At 49.4% G+C, this 23,859-nt stretch overlaps 1 protein-coding gene across 7 annotated transcripts in view; it reads left to right on the top strand.

The window, feature by feature from the left end:
- Positions 1 to 23,859, top strand: part of RPH3AL (rabphilin 3A like (without C2 domains)) — a 139,303-nt gene that overhangs the window by 101,576 nt on the left and 13,868 nt on the right. For all 7 annotated transcript variants that reach the window (XM_027519679.1, XM_027519678.1, XM_027519682.1 and 4 more), the window contains one exon: positions 12,110 to 12,284. In XM_027519679.1, coding sequence (XP_027375480.1) covers positions 12,110 to 12,284 — 175 coding nt within the window. The remainder of the gene's footprint in view (positions 1 to 12,109; positions 12,285 to 23,859) is intronic.

Consider the following 23,859-nt stretch of genomic DNA (forward strand, 5'->3'; position numbering starts at 1 on the left):
TGGTGAAAGCGTCATTCTTCCCTGTGGATTTGTTAAACTTGCAAGACCATCCTAGACCAAGGAGAACACAGTCTCTCTGGAACCAGAAAGAGAAGGAAGACAGGGGGCTCTGTTCTCAGTGACTTCTAGGGACCTTTCCATGTTGCAGATCTGGGAGATGCAAAGGAGGGGGAGGGGAAGTGCCCCGGGGGCCGGGGGAGAGGGTGAGGCCAGAGCTGAAGGTTGGCCTGCCTGTCCCAGACATCCTCTCTGACTCCGGGGCACTTGCTCCACAACCATCACGAGCCCTTATTGGATGCCACCTCCCTCTGGAGCTGGCAAACGTTCCTCACCAGTAACTGTGCTGAAACCTCGCCTCCACAAGCCCCTCACCAGGGGTTAATGGCAGCCACGGCATTTCCTCTGGTTCTGAAATAATCTAACCAAGGTGTTTAAATTATCTGTCAAGAAAACAGATAGCACCCTCAGAATATGTCTTCTTGCTGCATTTTTTTTCTTTTCCGCTAGGCTCGCAATTACCTGCCACCCAGGCTGACCTGGTTGCTCAAAAACCCACTTGAAATGAAGGGGAAATTTGCTCAGGCCCTGGGGAGGGCTCCCACTCCAGGGCTGAGCAAGGAGCTGCTCACGTGGGTGGGGAGGTAGAAGAAGGGGCAGGTGTGTGCTCTCTGGCTTTGCTGGAGCTTAATTTCTCTGGGTGAGGCTCAGGCCTGGCCTCCGTAGGCAGAGCCTGAAAGGCAACTAACAACACTCAGGAGGGTGGGGTTGTACTTTCCTGGCAGGAGGAGCTTGTTCACTCTGACTGGGGGCCTAGGGTGGGTAGGGGGCTGGTGGGGACTTTCTCACTGGCTCACCAGCACACACACATATGCACGCACACACACACACACACACACCCCTGATATGTTTTAAGGTGTTAATCTTTAAATTGCAAATATGCAAATACTCCTGGGAGAGGCCTCCCTTAACTCTCCCCTACACCTCAGTTGTTCGTTGGCACTGTATTTGGCTGCACCCGATCTTAGTTGTGGCATGTGGGATCTAGTTCCCTGACCAGGCATCCAACCCAGGGCCCCTGCATTGGGAGTGCAGAGTCTTAGCCACCGGACCACCAGGAAAGTCCCTGGAGCTTATTTTAATTCATCTGTTGGTCAAATGAACTAGACTTTTGAGCCATTTTTTAGGCAGATTGGACGCATCTCTGTTTTCAATTTTTGCCGATAGGATTCACACACTTTTGGGGGATGAGAAGCATAGCCCTCTTCTGATCATAGAGGCAGGAGGCGATGTCATCCTCGGCACATTGAATGGCAGTGATGCCGTTTCCGTGGGCTGCCTCTGGTTATACACGTGTAACATGGGCTTGCAACCTGATCCTGCCCCTCACTCCTCAGCCGAAATAAACCTACACAGTCACATCCATGCTACAGTCCACACATGACATATAAATGCCGAGTCACCATCCCGCTTGAATAGGGTAGCAATAAAGGTAGTTATTTGGGCTTCCCAAGTGGCTCAGTGGTAAAGTATCCACCTGCCAATGCAGGAGTCACAGGAGACATGGGTTTGATCCCTGGGTCAGGAAGATCCCCTGGAGAAGGAAATGGCAACCCACTCCAGCATTCTTGCCTGGAGAATCCCATGGACAGAGGAGCCTGGCAGGCTACAGTCCGCAGGGTTGGAAAGAGTTGGATACAACTTAACAACTAAACGACAAAGCTAGCTGTAAAGTCGGGTGGTCTTAACCTGGTTTGACTGGGCAGACAGCGTTTCTGGCGTAAAATAATACTGAAAACACACGCGCACATTACCTTAGCACATCTCGTGTGCCTTGCTCGATATCAGCTTGTCGCCCTCAGCAGTAACCATGGCTTTCCAAAATCAGCTTATCATCACTGAAACCTGGTCAGAGGGCGCTGCCCAGCAGTCTTGAGAGCAGCCTCTCTTCCAACTAATAGCATGGTGCCCCAGGCCCTTCCTGTTTTCCAAGGGATCCAGTTCTCCCTGCCTTTATGCTGGGAAGCCCTGAAGAGAAGTGAAAGTCACTCAGTCCAACTCTTTGCAACCCCATGGACTATACAGCCCATGGGATTCTCTAGGCCAGAATACTGGAGTGGGGAGCCTTTCCCTTCTCTAGGGGATCTTCCCAACCCAGGGATCAAACCCAGGTCTACCACATTGCAGGCAGATTCTATACCAATTGAGCCACAAAGGAAGCCTAAGAATACTGGAGTGGGTAGCCTATCCCTTCTCCAGCAGATCTTCATGATTCAGGAATCGAAACAACGTCTTCATTGCAGCCAGATTCTTTACCAACTGAGGCTATCAGGGAAGCCCTGCTGCTGCTGCTGCTAAGTCACTTCAGTCGTGTCCGACTCTGTGCGACCCCATAGACGGCAGCCCACCAGGCTCCGCCGTCCCTGGGATTCTCCAAGCAAGAAAGAATACTGGAGTGGGTTGCCGTTTTCAGGAAGCCCTGGTTCCCTTTAAAACGCTGCCCAGGGTTTTCTCATCGTCAGAATTCTGACTCCTGGAGGTGAGGTGGGGGCAGTGACATTGGAGAGGGAGCTTGTCTTTCTGCAGGGGTATAAAGGTCAGTGTTGAGAACTCATACTGGTATTTTCAAACTAACCATAACTTGACAAAGCCTTCCCATCTTGCTCCGCTACAAAAATTTTAATTACTGCTTTCCTTTTCTATCAGCTTTTCTCCCTTAAGCACATCCAAATTCAATATACCAGCCATAGAGTGTTCTGACTCCCCATGTGTCCACCTGCCAAGCAGCCCAGGGATTTAATAACATTGACATCCAATTACCAATCTGTTACACGTCAATTTAAATCAAAGTAATATCTGCCTGTGCTTTTTAAAAAATTCAGTTGTGCTGACGGGCTTATGCTGGAGAAAGGCAGGGCCAGATAGTCACCTCCCTCACCCAGCCCATCACATACAGACCACTTGCGTTAGTTCACGTGCTGGCTCCTGCCATGACTTTTTACACAAAATACTGTTGTTGTTCTTTTATTTTTATTTTTTAACATTCTCCTTTTATTTATTTATTTATTTTTCTTGTGGCCAAGCCACACAGCTTGTGGGATCTTCCCCAACCAGGGGATCGAACCAGTGCCTTCTGTATTGGGATCACGGAGCCTGCACCATCAGGGAAGCCCCCACATTTTGATAATTTATGATACCTGGACCATCCAAAGGAAAATGTTCCTAGTACCATGATCAAATGATTTCTTTTTAACTCTTCATGTCTTAACACCATGTCACATTTTGAGTTACTGAATATTTGGACCATGACTTTCTGGTATGATTTTTAGTTTTTCCTGAAGTTTTTTTATTAACCTTTTTTCTCACTGATAAAAGAATAATGAAACTCTGTGTCTTTTTATGCAGCTTCTTGACTTTACCTTCCCTTTTCCTGTCAGAAACCCCGCCAGACCCTTTTCCAGCTCCAGCCTGTGCTACTTACTGAGAGCTGTCTTCAAGGCATTTCCCTTTGACTCACTTCCTAAGTTGAAGATACTGTTCCAGGATTTTATCTTCCTCTTTCTTGTTTTTCTCCTTGTGTTTTGCTGGAGCCCATCCTGAAGTACCCCAGTTCGATTCCTGGGTCGGGAAGATCCGCTGGAGAAGGGATGGGCTACCCACTCCAGTATTCTTGGGCTTCCCTTGTGGCTCAGCTGGTAAAGAATCCACCTGCTATACCGGAGACCTGGGTTCAATCCCTGGGTTGGGAAGATCCCCTGGAGAAGGGAAAGGCTACCCACTCCAGTATTCTGCCCTGGAGAATTCTGTGGACTATACAGTCCATGGAGTCGAAAAGAGTCAGACACGACTGAGTGACTTTCACTTTCAGCCCGAAGTAACTTCTTAAAAAGGGAGTGTGCACAGGAAAACTGGAGTCCTCAAAACTCTAACAACGTCTCTCCTGTTCTTTTGTTTGGTTGATATTCGACTGGTAGAATTCTAGATGCATAATCTTTAAGCATCCAGTGGCATCAATGATCCGATCAATGGCATCCGATGATAAGTCTGATGCCACTCTAATTCTGGTTTCCTTGTAGGAGACCTATTTTTTTTTTTTCTTTCTGGAAGCTTTGGTGATCTTATTTGAAATTTATAACTAAATGATTTTATGAGTATGTGGGCAGAGGAGGCTGGCAGGCTACATTCCATAGGATCACAAAGAGTCAGACACAACTGAAATGACTTAGCATGCATGACTATTTTACTTTTCATTTTTTCCTGCCATATATTCAATTATAAACCTTTTTTAGTTTTTTTAATTAATTAATTTATTTTCAGCCATGCTGGGTCTTCGCTGCTGTCCACAGGCTTTCTCTAGTTGCAGCAAGTGGGGGCTGCTCCTTAGTTGTAGTGCTTTGGCTTCTCATTGGGCTGGCTTCTCTAGGACATTAATCATGATGTTATGTGGCAACCTGGATGGGAGGGGAGAGTTTGGGAGGAGAATGGATACATGTTTATGTATGACTGAGTCCCTTTGCTGTCCATCTGAAATTATCACAACATTGTTAATTGACTGTACTCCAATATAAAATGGGCTTCCCCTGTGGCTTAGCTGGTAAAGAATCCACCTGCAATGCGGGAGACCTGGGTTCAATCCCTGGGTTGGGAAGATCCCCTGGAGAAGGGAAAGGCTACCCACTCCAGTATTCTGGCCTGGAGAATGCCATGGACTGCATAGTCCATGGGGTCGCAAAGAATCAGACACGACTGAGCAACTCTCACTTTCAATATAAAATAAAAAGTTAAAAAATTCCATCACGAGAGCCCCACCTTTATGACCTCATCTGAACCCAGTTACCTCCCAAAGGTCCTCATCTTTAAATATCATCACTTTGGAGGTTACGGCTTCAACTTGTGAATTTGGGGATAGGGCACAGTTCAGCCCATAGCACCCTCTAAGATTCCGTGCGTCTCATAAGGAACCTGAGTTATTAAAGCCTTGAAATTTGGACACCCGTTCAGGAGTCTTAGCTGATGTGTGTCTGTTAGGCATCTTGCGTGTGATAGCATTCCCGACAGTGTGTGAGCACTGCGGTGAGAGGCCTCCACGGTGCTGTGGAAGCTTCTGGATAAAAGGAGTTTCCTAAAGGCTGGATTTCATTATCCCAGCCCAGGGAAGGAGGAAGGATCTACTTGTAAAAAGGTCTGGAAGCATGAGACAGCTTAGTGTGGTCCGGGAGTAGGCCTGGCTGTGTCGGCTGTCTCTCTGTGGGGGAGAGAGGAGGCTGGAAACTGGGCTGGGGATGAAGGGGGTGCTGAGGTCTGGGGTCTTACTGGCCTTGCTGTAGAGTCTAGGTTGCCTTTTAGAGCTCCCGAGAGGTCAGCGCTGTGTGTGTGTGTGTCTGTGTGTGTGTGTTTTCGTTCAGGTAATGGGATAGGGAGGGTGTGTGTGTGTGTGTGTTTAGGCAATGGGGTAGGGAGAATGTGTATGTGTGTGCACACACGCATGTGTGCGTGCATGTTTTTGTTCAGGTAATAGGGTAGGCAGGGCTGTGCTGTCTCCCTGCCAGGGTGGGTTGACCCTTTGAGAGCCATCCAATAATGGGCCATTTCATGTGGCTTTTCAAGACTGGAGCTTGTTAAGCAAACAGAACATGGTCTTCCCTGAAGGCAGAGTCCCACGCTCTGTCCCCTGGGGACAGTTCCTTTGCTTTCTTGGTTTGTTCATTCAGTCCCTCAGTCAGCACAGGCTCCCTGCTGGGTCCAGGGAATGGGGCGGGGGTGTGATGGTTCCAGCACAGCCCGCTCTAGAACAGCCCGAGCTCCTGAGCTGGATGAAGGGCTATGGCAGCAGAGGCGCCCTGATTCTGCACAGAATGTCCCAGAAGGCTCCCGTGGCAAATCGTCCCTGCCTCTTGGAGCCGAGGATGAAGGACACTCCAGGTGGAAGGAACGGCATGTCAAAGGCCACAGACGGTCCCCCTGCTCCGATCCATGGGGTGACGGGCAGAGTGTGGACACCTCACCTGAGTTCACATAGGCGCACTCTTGAGTTGCTTGGGAGGTGGAGAGAGGCAGTAACACAGGGAAGGCAGAGCAGTGGACAGGGTCAGAGGTTGTAGGCCGCCTTGCCCTCTCATCTTCCCCCAGGCCTGCCCTCCTGTCCAACAGGGTCTGTCAATTACCACCTTCTCCAGCCAGAGCCCTTTAGGAAATGCCGATGATGAGCGATTGTTATCCTGGTAATTAAAATTCCCTGGGAACAGCTTGGCTAATATCCACCAGTATCTGCAGTCAGCTTGGCCGTGAGCTGAAATCAGAATGAACGCCTCGAAGAAGAGCTCAGAACGCTAAGCAGTGCATGGGGCGGATTTAAGGCGGAGGCCACCCACCCCCTACCCCACCTCCTACAAGTGCCATGGGGGCTGTGTGGGTCTTTCCTCATTAAATGGCATTTCCAAGGCTAGGTGTTTTGCTGCCTTTATCACAGTGAACCACACGTGAGGAACAGAGCAGGATTCTGCAGAATCTCATGGCTTCTCTAGAAAGCAAAGGCTTGCCCCATCTGTGGCCTGAGACCTGGTGGTCAGGGGTTAATTTCCATGGAGCGCTCTTCCCAGCACTGTTCTTGGGGAGGGGGTCAAGAGTTGATGCTTGACTGTGGGTGATGGGCTTGGATGCACAGAGCAGAAATCACGTGATGAAAAGCTACTTCGGTGTGTTTTGCAGGGGGCGGGCAGGGCGGGGCAGTGAGGAAAGAGAAAGTGTGAGGACAGGCATGGGCTGGTGTTGGGGGAGGGGAGATGGCTGATCAGAACAGGGATCCCCCACCCCTCACCAGTCCAGCTCTCCCACGCAGAAGGCATTTTCCAAAACCCGGACAGTGTCTTGAATGCACCTGTACATCATGTGCCCCGCATACCAGGTGATGCACCGGTGTGCTCTCACCTGACCACCCCCCCTCTACCTCCCCAACCCCGCCTCCTGCCTGGGGGAATCAGAAAGTGCTGCTCCTCTAGCTGGTCCAGGATCCTCAGCCAGTCTGTCTGATCTCTGCCCATCTCGGTAGTATCCAGCCTTCCACTGGGACTGCAGCAGAAACAGACAGACTGAAGCCCAGTGAACTGAACTCACCTGCCCACTAGACCCCAGGGAGGCACTGCAGGCCTGGCAGACTGGTAGGGCCATGGCCCCTGCTAAACATAAATATTGGGGTGAATTGTATGAAATTGGCAAGGGTTTTTATAGGTCAAAAATAGTTGAATACAAAAAAAATAGGTTGAATATCAACAGTTTCATGCAATTCAATCTAATATTTTTGGATCCTATGCTCTTATACTGTTTTCCAAAAGAATTTGACTGATGAATGTTTTTTAAGTGGGTGATAGGGTGGACCGTTGTAACAGGAAGTGAGGCTGATGGTGTGGGGCCCACTGGCTGTAACGTGCCAGGGCAGGCAGGGGCAGCTGGGGCTGTGGGTCTCCCTGGTACTTGAGGAAAGACTGGGAGCACGTGGCTGCCTTGTGCCATGGAGGTCACGAGTCAGGAAGGTGCACCGGCACATCCTGCTAGGCACTCCCTGTTTATTCCTCTTAAATATGAAGTGGCAAATCCACTTGATTAATTACAAGAACTTGGATGAAACCCTCAGGCCACTTCCCCAGGAAGGCGCCAGACCTTATGGATTGGGACAAGCTCCAGCGAGCAACCCATGCCTGCCAATTCAGTCGTTCAGCCAGTGTTTGCGGAGCACCTACTGTGTATCAGATGTGTTCTAGAGCTTGAAGATCAACAGTGAGCAGAGGTGCCCTGGGCCGCCCCACTGAGTGGTAGACTTTAGTGGGAGAGACAGATAAAAATAAAGGACCAGCCAAGGGACTTACCTGGCTGTCCAATGGTTAAGACTCTGTGCTTCCAGTGCAGGGGGCACAGGTTTGATCCCTGATCGGGGATCAAACTAAGATTCCCACATGCCTTGTGGTATAGACAAAATGTTAAATAAAAAAATAAAGGACTTGCCAAAAGGTGGAAGCAACCCAGTGTCCAGTGATGGATGAGTGGATAAAGAAAATGTGATATATACATAAAACAATATTATTCAGCCTCAGAAATGAAGGAAGTCCCATACTAATGAACCCTGAGGGCATTATGGTCAGTGAAATAAGCCAAATACTGTATGTACTTCAAAAAGACAAATACTGTATGATTCCACTTAATTCCTAGAAAGTAGGAATGGTCACCTTGCCCAGAGGGAGAAGGGAATGGGGACTTGTTTCATGGGTAAAGTTTTAGTTTTACAAGATAGAAAGAGTTTTGGAGATGGGCTACCCAACAGTGTGAATGTCCTTAACTTACTGAACTGTATACTTAGAAATGGTTTAGAGGGTAAATTTACACCATAGCATGGGGTCCTGCCCCACTGGGGAACTGACTTTTCTTCCTGGAGAGCAGGCTGACAATACGTGTCATCTTAATGAATACACATCCTTTGACCCAGCAGTTCATCTCCTGGGAATACTTCCTCAGGCAGTAGCTGAAGCCTGTCTCTTGATGGGTGTGTCAGGGCACTGGTTGCAGTGCTGTTCAGAAGCGGGAAAAATAGGAAACAATTTAAACATTCATCAGTGGTGGGGTGGAGGATGATTTCATTAAGTTTAATAAATCCAAACCATAGTTTGATGTAGAGACCATTACAGTATTAACACAGAACAACTGCTATGATAAATAGTTAAGTATCATAGAATAGCAGCTACATGATTTATTCTCCCAAAAAAGGAAGGAAGGAGTGGGGAGGAGACTGAATTGGGTATATGCCCAGGGAATGGTGTAAGAGGATTCACAGCCCAGTGTTAAGCAGGGCTCTGTCTGTGTGGCTGTCTTCATTATGCTCTCTTGTTATCGTCCTAATTTTGCACATGCTGTGCTGTGTTTAGTCGATAAGTCATGTCCGACTCTCTGCAACCCCATGGACTGTAGCCTGCCAGGTTCCTCTGTCCATGGGGATTCTCTGGGCAAGAATTGGAGTGGATTGCCATGCCCTTTTCCAGGGGATCTTCCCAACCCAGGGATAGGACCCAGGTCTCCCTCATTGAAGGCAGACTCTTTACCAGCTGAGCTACCAGTGACTGAGTGAGTGAAAGTCACGTAGTCATGTCTGACTCTGCAACCCCATGAACTATGCAGTCCATGGAATTCTCCAGGCCAGAATCCTGGAGTGGGTAGCCTTTCCCTTCTCCAGGGGACCTTCCCAATCCAGGGATCGAAGCCAGGTCTCCCGCATTGCAGGTGGATTCTTTACCAGCTGAGCCACAAGGGAAGCCCAAGAATACTGGGGTGGGTAGCCTATCCTTTCTGCAGCAGATCTTCCTGTCCCAGGAATCAAACAGGGGTCTCCTGCATTGCAGGAGGATTCTTTACCAATTGAGCTATGAGGGAAGATGCTAATTTTGCATGCTCTGTATGTATTTCTCAGGAATAATATAAATAAAAAAAGACAAAGCAGCAACCATGGCTGTTTAGGGAGGCAGTGCAATGCAGGTCCTACACCTGCCCAGCCCCCACCAGTCACAGAGGGTTTGCCCCACTCGGCCTCCCTGAGGCTCACACATGTGGAGGCAATAGGTTGGGTGCCAGGGGAGGGCAGGCAATGCCAGCTCTGTTGGATGCCCTCCCAGGCTTCTGCTTAGCAGAGGGAGGCCAGGTAAGCCCCTCGCCAGCTTCCCCATGGCCTTTTGGGCTTGGCCACCTGGTCTCAGGAGCCACGCAGCAGCTCTGCAGGAAAAGGGTGGCCTTGACAGTGACTGCTTGTCTTTATCTCCTCTCCCTCTATGGCACTTCCCTGCCCTCTAAGCGTCCAGACCTCTGGGGTCCACGATGCTGATGAGTGACCTACTGAGGATTTATCACTCACAACCACAGTTTAGAGAGCCCCTACTGCACATCTTTAGACTGTTGAGACTCTAGGACCTCTGGTGTGAAGTAGAGGCCAACAGAATGGTGAAGTGGTGTTGGGCAAGTTGCTTAACTTGTCCAAACCTCAGTTTTCTCATCTGGAAAATGGGGATAATAATAGAGTGTCCTAAAGGAACCGTTATCACTGGACACCTCTGGGAATGGGGGAGGCGACACTTTGATTTCACACTTTGTGAATTTTAGATCTTGTGCATACATTACTGGTTCAAAGAAATAAATACATATTGTAGGAGGGCTGAGAGAGGATCAGAAGGAGTTTTCTAAGGTGGCTCCATGAAGCATTCATCCCACTAGATGGGTTCTGTATTATTCAAGTGCAGTGTTAGTCGCTCAGTTACATTTCACTCTCTGTGACCCCCTGGACTGCAGCCCATCAGGCTCCTCCGTCCATGGGATTTTCTAGACAAACATACTGGAGTGGGTTGCCATTTCCTTCTCCTGGGGATCTTCCTGACCCAGGGATTGAACCCCAGTCTCCTGCATTTCAGGCGTATTCTTTGCCATCTGAGCCACCAGGGAACAGAACATAACATTATTATGTTATTCAAGAGCCACACCCCAAAACAGGCCCTCCTGCACAGGAAAGCTGGAAGGGAGGGCTGAGTGACTCGTGACTGGGACAGGGTTTGGACTCCGAGGTCCTGTGTCTGTCACTCTGGAGCATAAGGAGGTGACTGCCATCTACTTGGAAAAATAGGCACACGTCAATCCACGAGTGAACGGGAAGTGCTGTACCGGGAAGTGCGACAGTCAAGGTTTTGGAGACCCATCACTAGGACTGAGTTTCTGAAGGAAAACTCGCTGGGTAGCTTCCACGTGGGAAGCACTGTGTCTCCTTTTGTCCTGTTGGAGATCATTGTGCACATTTTGTGTGTTAAAGGCTCTGAGAAGTCCTGCAGTAACAGCTTGGTTTAATTGAGTACTTCCCACTGTACAGTATGTGGTTCGTGATCAGGGACTCGTCTTTATTTTGTTGTGTTTTGTTTTTTTTGGCCCAGCCCCTGCTAACACCCCACAGAAGCAGGGTGGTGCAGAGGGTCAGGGAGTGGGAAACGCTGTCCTCCAGAGAATGAGGGCGGACTCTGGTCTTCTGATTTTTTTTTTAATTACTATTATTTATTTTTGACTGCGCCAGGTTAACAATGCTGTGAACGGGCTTTCTCTAGTTGTGGCGCGCGGGGGCTCCTCCCCAGTTCCAGGGCTCGGGCTTCTCGTTGCGGTGGCTTCTCTTGTGGAGCACAGGTTCCAGGTGTGCAGGCTCAGTAGTTATGGTGAGTGGGCTTAGTTGTCCCACGGCATGTGGGATCTTAGTGGACCAGGGATCGAACCCATGTCCCCTGCACTGGCACGCGGATTCTTAACCACTGGACCACCAGGGAAGTCCTGGTCTTCTGATGTGAAGTTGTCCCTCTTGATCCCCTGGTTGCACGTTCGTCAGATGAGAGGAGGAGGGTGACCGTGAGGGTTGTGGGCACCATGTCTATCGAGTGGCTGCTCTGTGCCCGGCCCCGGGTTGTGGGGATTTACATTCACACGTGAGCCTGACCCTCTTGGCCGCCCTGGGAGCCAGCACTGCTCCTGCCTCCCACCTACCGAAGATGAAACTGGGAGTCGGCGGGGTTGGGGGGGGTCAGTGCATCCAGATCTCCAGGCTACAGGGCAACAGATCCAGGATTCAAACCCAGCACGGCTGCTCTGACCCCCGCACCAAGGTTCCTCTTCTCGGAAAAGGTCACGGCCTTCTTTCACACACTCCTACTCTTCTTACAAATACCCTGAAGGCATTTCCTTCATCAGGAAAGAGATTACGGAGCACTTGAAGCAGATGTTAAGGGTTCTGGGACCTCACTGCAGTCTCTGCTCTGAATTCTAATCTGTGGCTCGCTCTGAGCTCCGGCCAGTCTGTGCCCTGCACAGGGATGACCGCCTCCCAGGAAGCTCTCCAAAACCACAGCCAATACCAGGCTGTGGCCAGCCCGGCTCTTCCTCCCGCCTCTTGTGTCCCTGCCCAGAAATCTCGAGGGGAAGGGGCGGGCAGGAGGGAGGCAATGGCTTCAAGCGCACCGTCTGGGAGGGAGGGCTGGCTTGGGGGTAGGGGGCGCATGGCACAGGAAAGGATGCTCTGTATCCTGTGCTCTGAGCCGATGTCTCCCCCTAACAGGTCTGGAAGAGGTCGGGGGCCTGGTTCTACAAAGGGATCCCCAAGTTCATCCTGCCCCTGAAGATCCCCGGCCAGGCCGATCACCCCTCCTTCCGACCATTGCCCGTGGAGCCAGCAGAGCAAGAGCCCAGAAGCACTGAGACCAGCCGCGTCTATACCTGGGCCCGAGGGAGAGGTAAGGTCCCCATCACCCCATCTCCTGGGACAGCAGCCAACATTCGGCTCATCAACCAGCCGAGCGCTGCCTCGGGTGCCAGGCAGTGCCCACCACACCCCCATGCAGCTCACACTGGTCTGCATCCCTCTCTGTGCCCTCAGCTCTATCTGCACCACGTGGGCAGCTGGACCTTAGCAGGGTGCTTGCTTCCAGTTGGGAGGGGCCCCAGCGGGCCGTGTCACAACCAAGCACGAATTTGGGGGCAGGGCTGCTGTGAACAGCGCTGTGGATGTGTGAAGAAATGTGATGTCAGTTGAGGTTTCTTGCAAAGGATGAAAATGCATCTTTCTAAGGCAGATGTGTACCATCTCTTCTCATCACTTGTCTTATGTCTCAGAGAAAGGGGTGCCTGGCTTCCCTGGTCCTGAAACACAAAGAGCTAGCGTGCCAGGGCCCTTGGTGTTTGTGGTGGCCAGCTGATGAGGGTGTGCCCTACGAGGCCACCATCAGAAGGGGAATGGCCACCATCGTGGGTCATGACGACAGTGCCAGGCATGGTGGATGGCTCTCTACTCCTTGCATGATGTTTTAGTGTTTGCAATTTTATTTTCAAAGCTCCTGGTCTCACAACAGGTTCCAGAAGTGGACAGGGCAGCTATTTTGTAGCCCTATTTTATAGATGAGTAGCCGAGGCCCAGAGAAGGGGAGGGATTGTCTCAGTTGGGTGTGGCAAAGTTGGGAAGGAAAGGTGAGGTCCTGCCCTTTGGGCTCTGGCTCCTTGTGCCTGGAGGTGCCCGAGTTCTAGCCCAAGACTCAGGGTCTGAGGTCCTACAGGAGACACGGTAACCAGAGGGATGAGGGATTATCCTGACCTTGGGGGGCGATGGACCCAAGTTAGTGGACATGGCAGCTGCTTTTGAGTGGCTCTCGAACATCTCTGTCTTTGAATTATGACGTGGCATTTGTCTTCATGTCGTTTGGACTTTGATTGTCTTGTTACAAAAGTAAGGCATGTTTATTATACAATTTTGAGAGTTGTCAAATAGTATAATTCACAAGGTAAAAATCCCCTGGAGGTCAGCCTTTCCAGACATAATCAGCATTAACAGCTCAGCCTCTGTTCTCCAGACATTTTTTTATTAGTATCACTTGGTTTTTTTGCAGCCTGCCCTCCTGGCTAATTCTCCTGGACTCTGTTTGCATTTTTAATTCCCGTGAGTTGGCCTTCCCTGCCATCACTGCCCACTGCTGCCACAGATGAGTCCTGATGGGGACCACGGCGAGTGCAGGTGGGGCCTGGGCAGGCAGGGGACAGTGGGCAGGCAGAGAGGAGTTCCTTTTCCACCCTCAGCGCTGGGGCTTTCTCCTGCCCCAGCCCAGGCGGGTGTGTCTGTATGACCAAGAAAAGAGACATGGCTGTGGAGAGTGCAGGCCTGGAATGTTGCTTCCGCTAGATTGAGGAGGAGAGGCCCTGAGACCTTGCCCCAAAGGGGACTCTCTGCCCTGTCTGCTCCAGCCCTGGTGTGGCACATACATGCACATGTGCACACACACACAAACACACACATCCCTGGGGAAGGGCAAGACCTTCTCTTGTCTTCTCCTCAGCCACACAGACACACAGATGGCCTTTTAATTATGTGGGCGAGGAGGCCAGCAGCCCACACACTTGGATCTGGCATCCCTTATTAACTGAGTTTGCAGCAAAGCCAGGCCAGGCAACGTGGAGGTCACCCCTCTACTCCAGTATGAACTTGGTCTCCCTCCGCAGACCAGGTAAGAAACCCCCCAGGCTCCCAGACCGTAAGGGTATAGGAAAGCGGCCACCTGCAGCCCCATCGTCAGTGATGCTGGGTGCCAGGCAGCGGGCTAGGGCCAGAGCTGCAGTCTGTGGTCCAGATTGGAGCCTGTCTGCTAAGCCTGGCCTTCGTAGCACCCAGGCTTCCCTGCCCTTCACCATCTCCCAGAGTATGCTCAGGTTCATGTCCATTGAGTCCATCCAACTGTCTCATCCTCTGTCGATCCCTTCTCCTTTTGCCCTCAAACTTTCCCAGCATCAGGGTCTTTGGCTCTTCCCATCAAATGGCCAAAGTACTGGAGCTTCAGCTTCAGTAACAGTCCTTCCAATGAATATTCGGGGTTGCTTTCCTTTAGGATTGACTAGTTTGATCTCCTTGCTATCTAAGGGACTCTCAAGAGTCTTCTCCAGCACCACAGTTTGAAAGCATCAATTCTTTGGAGACACTTGGAGGCAGTGAAAACCACCTTGGCCACCTGAGGCAGCCCTCTTCCGGGGCTCTTGTGTCTGGGGTCCCCAAAGACAGCATCCCCTCCCGCCCCAGTCCCTGCTCCCTGATGTGGAGGTGACACCAGCTCCCTCTCTCTGACCCTCCCTCCCTAACACTCTCTTCCCTCTGTCTGTCTGTCTCTCTGCTTTGGGACTGGTGCACTTATGTCTCCCCGACCCCAGTGCACTTCACTTGGAGGAGAAAGGGGAATCGATAGAAGCCATGAACTTTGCAATCCACAGAGCAATCAAGTGAAATGTATTGATGTTTCTGAGGCAGCTTCCTTTTCTTCCTCCTTCAAATTTTCTTTGTTAATTTTTAAATACATGAGCAGACCTGATATATTTTTAACAAGTGTAAACAATTCAAAAGTCGATGAAAAATTAAAATCTGTTCTGCCTGCCATCATCTCCAAACCCCTTTCTCCCTGTCCCTACCAGCATATACTTGCTATAGGGTTATTTTTTGTTTTGTTTTTAACAACAAAAATAGGTTCTTACCCATAACTCTGCAAGCTGGTTTTTTTTCTCACTTAAAAGAATATCATGGGCATCCCTCCAGGTCAATAGATATAGATTTTACTGTATCCTTTTTAATGGCTGAATAAAATCCTATCATATTATATATTGTGATTTAATTATTCACCTATTGATGGGCATTCAGATGATTTCTGGCTTTTTGCCTCTGTGAGCAATACTGAAACGTCCTTATGTGTATATGATGGTTCTATTTCCATGGGGCAGGTATCCCAAAACAAATTGTGTGTTTTAATTTTCAATAGACATTACCAGACTATATTCTGAAAATGATAGCCTTTTGTGCTCATTTATATCTACATCCTTGCCTGCCATAAATATTACTGGTGTTTATCATTTTGACCAATATACTAGATGAAAAATGATATTGCATTTTTAAAATTTCTACATTTGACTATTTCTTCATATCTTTATAATTTATTGATATTTAAGCTTCCTTTTTTTTAATGGGCTATTTAAACTCATTGCTCATTTTTTATTGTTTATTTCCTCTTACTGATTTGTATTAATAGATATTCCTTAGGGATATTAAATGAGTTGCAAATATTTTTCTCCTTGACTTTACATTTTGTTTGACTTTAGTCTTTACTTATAGTATTTTGCCATTTTTTTCATTCTTTTTTTTTTAATTTATTTTTAGTTGGAGGATAGTTGCTTTAGAATGTTCCTGCCTTACACTGACCTGAAGCAGCCCTGTCCCCTCCCTCTTCAGCGTCCCCCCCACCTCCCAGCCCATCGCACCCCTCTAGGCTGTCACAGAGTCCTGGGTGGAGCTCCCTTCCTCGAATAGTGAATCGAATCAGCCGTGTCTCCTCCCACCTCCCAGCCCATCGCACCCCCCTAGGCTGTCGCAGAGTCCTGGGTGGGGCTCCCTTCCTGCAGTGAATCCCCGCCCACTGTCTTCCTATTTGGTAGTGTAGAGTTTCTATGCTACTGTCTCGATTCCCCCCACCCTCTCCTTCCTCTGCTGAGTCCACAGCTTTGCTCTCTCCGTCGGCGTCTCAATTGCTGTCCTACAAATAGGTTCATCAGTACCATTTTTCTGGATTCCACATATATTGTATTTTACCATTTAAAACCAATTTCTTTTCATTTTTGTGAAGTCAAGTATGTCTTTGTGTGTGTGTGTGTGGCTCATAGGTTTTCTAGCTTATTTTTTAAACATCTTTCTCTCTAAGGTTAAAAAAATTGCTAAATAAAAAGTTTAAATAATGTGAGAATACAAAGATATACTTAAATATGACAAAAACTACCCAAAAAGCAGAAATGTAGCACCAAGTATCAAATTAACTGATAAAGCTCTGAAGCCATGTTCTATCAAAGAACGAGTCAAAAATACCTCCATCATCACCATCATTCAACAGTATTTTGTAGTATTTAACTAAAGTAATAAGGCAAGAAAATAAAATTACTTGTTACTATTGGAAAAGAAAAAATTCTCGGGAATTCCCTGGTTAGGACTCCTCAGTTCCACTGCAGGGGGCGTGGGTTCCATCCTGGTTGGGGAACTAAGATCCTGCAAGCTACAGGGTGCGGCCAAAAAAGAGAAAAAATTATATTATTTGTAGATGATGTGACTGTATATAAGAAAACCAAGATAATCTACAAAAACAACCCACTGGCATTAATAAGACGAGTGGAAAGTGACAGGACAGAAAGTAAATCAATAGTTTACACCGAACTATTGCGCACGTGTTGGTGTGAACTATTTGCTGTAAAAAATCAACAAATTTAAACCATACTTATTAGAAGTAGAAATGGAAAAATCCACTCATAATTGCAACAAAAATTGTAAAATGTCAAGAAACAAATTTTTAAAGACTATAGCTCAAACATAGAGAAAATTACGGAATCTTATCGAAGGCCATAGAGTGGAATATTGCCAAACCTTAAAGACTTTGCAGCAATATGGATAGACAGAGATTATCGTTCTAAATGAAGCCAAATATCTTACAACATCACTTATATGTAAAATCCAAAAACCGGTACAAGTAAACTTATTTACAAAACAGAAATGGACTCTCAGACATAAAAAACAAACGTATGCTTACCAAAGGGGAAAAGGTGGGGAGGGATAATTTGGGGATTTGGGTTTAACAGATACACACTGCTAGCTCTTAGCTCCTTTTCCGGCCAACTGCCGTCTCCAAGGTCCACTTGACACTTCCTGTGCTCTGTCTGCCTTACTAAAGCCAGCAGGCACCTCCCCCACCGCCTCCACCCCGTGGCTCTGGTGGCCGGCAGGACCTTTTGCTGGCAATCCCTCGGGACTTATTTGCATACTAAAAGCTGCTGCCTGCGGGTCTGCCTTCCAATCAGCCGGAATCTAGGTGCTCACTGATCCTCTCCATTGGAGCACTAACAGGTCTTGGCACACTCTCAAACACTGGGAGCTACTGAAAATAAAATAAGCTCCTTGGACAATCACAAGGCTTGCGAGAGAAGCAAGAGGTGGGACTGGGTTGGCACTGGTGTTCGTCTGCCACCTGGGCCCAGTCCTTCAAGATAAATAGATAAACAAGGACCTACTGTATAGCACACTTGTAACACCCTATAATGGAAAAGAATCTGAAAAAGTATATATAATCACTTTGCTGTATACCAGAAACATTGTAAGTCAGCTATACTTCAATTTTTTAAAGCGTTACTATAACCAAAAGGTAGATTACTATAATCAAGAGAAACGGTGTGGTATTGTTACCAGAATAAATAGAATATCTATTTTATATAGATAAGTGGATCAGAATAGAAAAATAACAGAGCTAAGGATGTATGGAAGCTGAAGATAGGTAGCTTTTCATTTCAGTGGGAAAATAACTGGTTTATTTAACAAGCAGGGCGAGCATAATTAGATTCCCATCCCATTCTGTGTGTACCCAGAAACACACTGCAGACAGATTAAAGGTCTAAATGTTAAAAATAACACAAAGGATGTGTCAGAGAAAGATATGAAATGTTTCTTTCCTCTGCGTTAAACTCAGAGCTGGTAGAGCGCTGGTGCCTCAGGACAGGTGGGCTGACTCCCTGGGTTACTACGCCCTCCCTCCCCCCGACACTGGGTGTTGATTTTGGTCAAGGACTTGCCTGCAGAACCCCTTGGCGAGCCCCATACAAGCTTACTGATAGCAGGACATTCACCCTTTCTCCAGGATGGGATGGGAAACAGTGTGACCTGAGTTCCCCTGTGACTGGCCCTGGGTCTGACCTGGCTGTCTCTGGGGGCAGGGCTCCACCCTCCCACCCGATCCATCCAGGTTGGGTGTGGGCACCATGCTACTTTCCCTTGGCAGGTCATTGCTCCAAGTTTATGGCAGCAATAAAATATAGTCAGTTTTTGTGCATCCCAGATCCCTTTGTTCCTCTGTGAAATATAATATGTAAATGGTAGAAATGGTACTGTGCGCTCTTGGGTCTTAATCCCTTTAGAGTTGGGCCACATCTTTTGAAGGCTTCTTTCCTTTCAACTGGATTCTCACTTTTGGGCAATGTATGGAAAGATAGTTGCTGGGAATGGGGATATTAATCTGGCATATTTGGGAAATAAGGGATTACTTTCTTTTTTTTTCTTGTATACGGGAAAGCTCAGAGGAAGCAGCTGAGGCTTTGGTTCAGCAGCTCAGTTATGTCAGGACAGATGTCTTTGTAATTCTTGCTCTTTCCCTCATGGTCACAAGATGGTTGCTACAGTTCCAGCCATCACTATAAAGAAAAGGAAAAAAGAAGAGGCTAGAAAATTAAGCTTTTTGCTTCTGCAACCTTGCATCATAATAGAAGCAGGCTGGTACTTGTGCTAGAGGAGCCTGATTCCCTATTGATGGAGAGCTGAATTGATCTGACCGAAGTCATTAAGTGTGGCAGTTTTTCTCAGATAGGATTTTGCACGTCTCTACCTCCAGTGCTGAGAATACTTAATGTGATGGGGCTTGTCTTCATCTCCCAGTGTATGACTGGGAGACAGCACTGCCCTGGGTCTGCTCTGCGGTTGCTCTGCCCACCTTTCCCAGCAGTTACTGGACACCTGAGATGGGGTGGGGATGGAGCTGATGCCCCACGTAAGTAAGTGTTCGTCACTCAGTCATGTCTGACTCTTTGAGACCCTATGGACTGTAGCCCGCCAGGCTCCTCTGTCCATGGGATTCTCCAGGCAAGAATACCGGAGTGGGTTGCTATGCCCTCCTCCAGGGGATCTTCCCAACCCAGGAACCCAAGTCTTTCGCTTTGGAGGCAGAATCTTTACCCTCTGAAACACCAGGGAAGCCAAGTCTCCAGTCCATACAGTGCTTGCTCTGAGGGTTTTTTTGGATGTGTGTGCTTTTCCAAGATGGGGGTTGGAGAGCTGAGGCCCTAGCCAACCCCTGGATCAGTGAGATTCTGCTGTGTTCACCTCTCCTGGGGCCAGGGCCCCATCACCTAAAGCTTTCATCACTCCCCTGTGGCCTGGCCAGATCAGGGTGGCCTTTCCACTCTGCCCGCCTCCCTAAACCCCCAAAAGCCCCAGGTGAGCCGACAGGTGCCTGAGCTCCCAGTGGCCACGAGGCAAACTCTCTTTCCCCTCTCTGCTGAGGCCTGGGTCACAATGCCTCCCAGGACCCTCTGCAAGAGCCCTCCCACTCGCTCATCATTCCCCTGAGCAGAGCACAGCCTTCCTGGATGGAATTGAACAGAATGACACATGCGTTCCCTTCAAGGTCTGTTCTGGGAAAGTACATTGAGCTTCAGATTTGTTCCAGTTGGGTAGTTTTAAGAAAAATCAGAGTTTCCTTATCACTTCTTTGGTTTGCTAGATTTTAAACAAATTTTTTTAGAATTCTAAACTGTGTTCTGTGTTTGCCGTCTAGAGAAAGCAAGCTTTGGGGTTGTTTGGGTTGAGTGGTCTGATTCAGCTCAACCACAAATGTTTTGCCTGGGGCCACCCTTCCGGAATGACCCTTTAGCCAATCTTTCCGCCCTCTCACCAGCATCTCCTGTTCCCCTGGAGAAGCCGAGTCATGGGTGCTGTGTTGGCCTCAGCCAGGGCTCCTTGACTCACGGCCATTATCTCCTCTGATGCTCAGAACAGCCTATGGGGCAGTTATGGACATGAAATTGACTCTGAGTGATGGATGAGGAGGGGGACATCTGCCCAAGGTCACATGGGCTCCAGGCTCCTAAGTCCCAGCCCACGCTCCTGCCACACGCACTGGCTTTCCGCTCCTGGACTTGGTTCGAGGGTTTTGGGCTGTTGAGAACAGAGACAACAAAGGAAAGCTCAACTCAGGGGTTGCTGGCAGGCTGCTGAGGAAGGTCTTCCAGAAGCAGGGGTGGACAGGAAGGTCTTTCCAGGCCTGTGGTGCTAGAGCTCAGAGTAGCAGCTGCCTCTGCTTCTCAGGGAACACTGAGATCCGCTCCATTCCCCAGCCTCTGCTCGCCCAGCAGTTGGACACGACTGCAAGTTTACACACCCTGCAGTCTCAGCCTCTGCTCCCACTCTCAGGGCCCCGTGTCCACACTGCGGGAGGATGTGACTGGCCCAGCTCCCTTCTGCTCAGGCTGCTGTTTATGCATCTAGCCTGTATCCTGTCAGATGTTATAGATGGTGTGGCCAGTGAGGCCCAATTTGAGGCTGTTTTCCCCACAAGCAGAGCTGGAACAGAGCAAGGGGAAATGAGTCTCCGTTGCTCAATGGCCATTGAACCACAGAATTGGGTGTTTTGTATCTTACAGGATAGTGAGCTCCTTGTTACTGGGAGCATTCAAACAGAGGCTGGATATTTCACTAGGGATACTACAGCTCAGACACTAGGAGAAGCTTACTGTAGGCTTGTTACTATGTATTCAGAGCTAGACCCCCATGTTGTGACCCGGACTGGGGGAATGGAGACACATTTTATGGCCCAAGATCGAGGCAGCCACTCACTCAGCTTTGAACTTGAGACCTCTGTCTCATTAACACAGAGCTGTAGCCGGCTGAGCTAATAAACAGTTTCGCGGCAGCCGTTTTTCCATCAAACGCATATGCTGTTTCCTGACTTCTTAACGCAGCGTGCTATTTATACCGGTAGACCCATTCATTCTTAATGAGCCACGGTTGTGGATTGTAAACTGTTTTATTTTCAGACAGGATTGCTCACTGCCCAGAGCCAGTTGTTGCTATGCTGCCTTCCTTCTTTCTCTGTTCCTGAGAAATTCGCATTTTGGAAGCTCCTTGGGGGTGCTTTGCTGCCCTCTCCCCACCCCCTAATCATCCCCAGTGTTTCCCCAGCAGATTCAGGACTTGCTGTTTCTGTCACATCAGCCTGGACATGGTGCATGGACTCCCTGCAGCCTTCAGAGCAGCTGGGAACGCGTGTTGTGTGCAGGGGGGTGGGGGAGGCAGGCTGGCCGAGGCTCAGAGAAGCAGGCAGAGCTTCTGTGCTTGGAGGCGAGGTGCCGTCTGTCCTGGGCGGCTTGGACATTTGCTGGTATTGTAGGTCGCAAACTGGTGGAACAGTGACTCCCCCTGACTCACTGCTTTAAATTCATTGACAACATTTTTTAAAAGGTAGAGAATTCTCATGAAAAGAATATAGAGTTCTGGCTTCTTTTTTGAAAATCAGAAGGTCTGGCCACACTGCCCCTCCCTGGATAAGTTGGACAGGCTAAGTGGCAGTTTCCCCCTTCACACAGACCCTGCAGTCTCTGGTTTGCCCCAGTCGCCACCCCTCCCTACTGTCTCTCATGCTTTTTTTTTTTTTTTTAAGATATTTGGTACTGTTATTTTGTTTTTTAATTGCTGCACTGGGTCTTCGTTGCTGCATATGGGTTTTCTAATTAGAGAAAGCAGGACGTGGGCTTCTCATTGTGGTGGCTCCTCTTGCTTCAGAGCACAGGCCCTAGGCATGCAGGCTCAGGAGTTGTGGCTTGCTGGTTCTAGGGCAGGCGGGCGGGCGGGCTTCAGGAGTCGTGGCACACGGGCTTAGTGGTTACGGCTCTCGGGCTCTAGAGCACAGGCTCAGTAGTTGTGGTGCACAGACTTAGTTGCTCCGCAGCATGTGGGATCTTCCCGGACCAGGAATCGAACCTGTGTCCCCTGCATTGGCAGGCAGCTTCTTATCCACTGTGCCACCAGGGAAGTCCATCTCTCATGCTCTTTGATCATCGCCCTTGGTGGGCTAATCCGAAGAAAGTGAAATCGTTCTTGTTTCTACATTCCTGTGAAAGCGAGAGACTAGAAGTTAGACCTGTTGCCAAAAAAGGCAGGCACACACCTCCGTAGAAGTAGAGAGTTCTCACATCCAGCCCGCCTCACTCACCGCCCCTTCACCTGACCAGAGGAAGGCAGGAGCCTGACCAGACCATGTCTGTGGGTCCCTCCTTCTGATCGGACTCCACAAATCCTGCCCACAGTGGTTCTGTGCTTTCTGTGGAGGTGACCCACCACCGTCGCCCCCAGGGCCAAGTCAATAAGAACTTCAGAGGTCAGGCCTTGCAGAGCCCCTGTGGTTTTTGTGAGGGGAGGGGTGAGGGAGTCATATCTGACTCCTTTTCAACCCCTTGGACTGTAGCCCACCAGGCTTCTCTGTCCATGGGATTTTCCAGGCAAGAATACTGGAGTGGGTTGCCATTCCCTTCTCCAGGGGATCTCCAGACTCAGGGATCGTGTTGTTTAATTTGGCTGCATCTCGTCTTAGTTGTGGCACATGGGATCTCCGATCTTCCTTGAAACATGAGAAACCTTCATTCCAGCACATGGAATCTAGTTCCCCAACCAAGGATCCAAACCGGGCCCCCTGCGTTGAGAGCACAGAGTCTTAACCACTGGACCACCAGGGAAGTCCCGAGCTCCTCTGTCTTAATGGGGCCCCTGGGTCAGAAAACTTTACTTTTTTGGAAGTCCTTCTTCCTCCCTGGGCCTTGGTTTCCCTATGAGTAGGATGGGGCGAGGGGGGCCGGGACAGAGAGTCTGTGCTCTTCCAGCTTTCCTATGTCACTGTCCTAAATCCAGGGGGATGAGACTCTGTGCAGAGATTTCCGGCAGGTGGTATACCAGCTCTCAGACTATATATTTAAGCTGTCTCTACCAGAAGGACCAGCCCCATCTCAGCAATAGCCACACAAACTCACACACACACACACGTGTGTGCCCACACACACAGTCCTGCTATGTGCGGCCCGTGAAATCCCAGCACACTCGCCCAGCACCCCCTCCCTCCCCGCGCTCCTGGTAAACAGTCGCTAAGGGCCTGTGAACTTCCCTCGCGGTCCTGTGCCCAGCATCGTCTCTCCTGCTTCATCATCACCTTCCCTGTCTCCTTCATTTTACACCCTGCATGGGTTCTAGCATCCTGGGGAGTTGGAAGTGCCTGGGATTTTTTCATGTATGAAGATAATAAAAACCACCAGATACAAGCTAGAGAGAGCTGTTCAGAGAGGAGAGGAGAGAGAGGCTGCCTTTGCATAATCTGAGAAGGGCGCTGTGTGTCCAGCCCGGCCCCACTGACCCAGGTCTTCGTGGTGTAGGTCTGTGGTTTGGGTCCAGAAAATAAATTAAAAAGGCCTGGCTGGACAGTCCTGTGTGTGGCTCCCACTAGGCGTTTGGGGACAGGAATACCATCCATGCCATCGGGGACAGGAGAAGCAGGGAGTGGTGCTCAGTCTCCTGAGCCCGCTGAGGAACTTGCTGGGGCAGACACGGACAGTCGGCGCTCTGGGCGGCCGCGGTTCCTCCAGGCTCAGATGGGGGCCTGGGCACCGCGGGCCTATGGGCGAAAGAAGCAGGTCTCAGGCCTCAGCTGCCGTGGACTGCAGCCC

Source organism: Bos indicus x Bos taurus, chromosome 19, assembly GCF_003369695.1.
Source record: "Bos indicus x Bos taurus breed Angus x Brahman F1 hybrid chromosome 19, Bos_hybrid_MaternalHap_v2.0, whole genome shotgun sequence".
Lineage (NCBI taxonomy): Eukaryota > Metazoa > Chordata > Mammalia > Artiodactyla > Bovidae > Bos > Bos indicus x Bos taurus.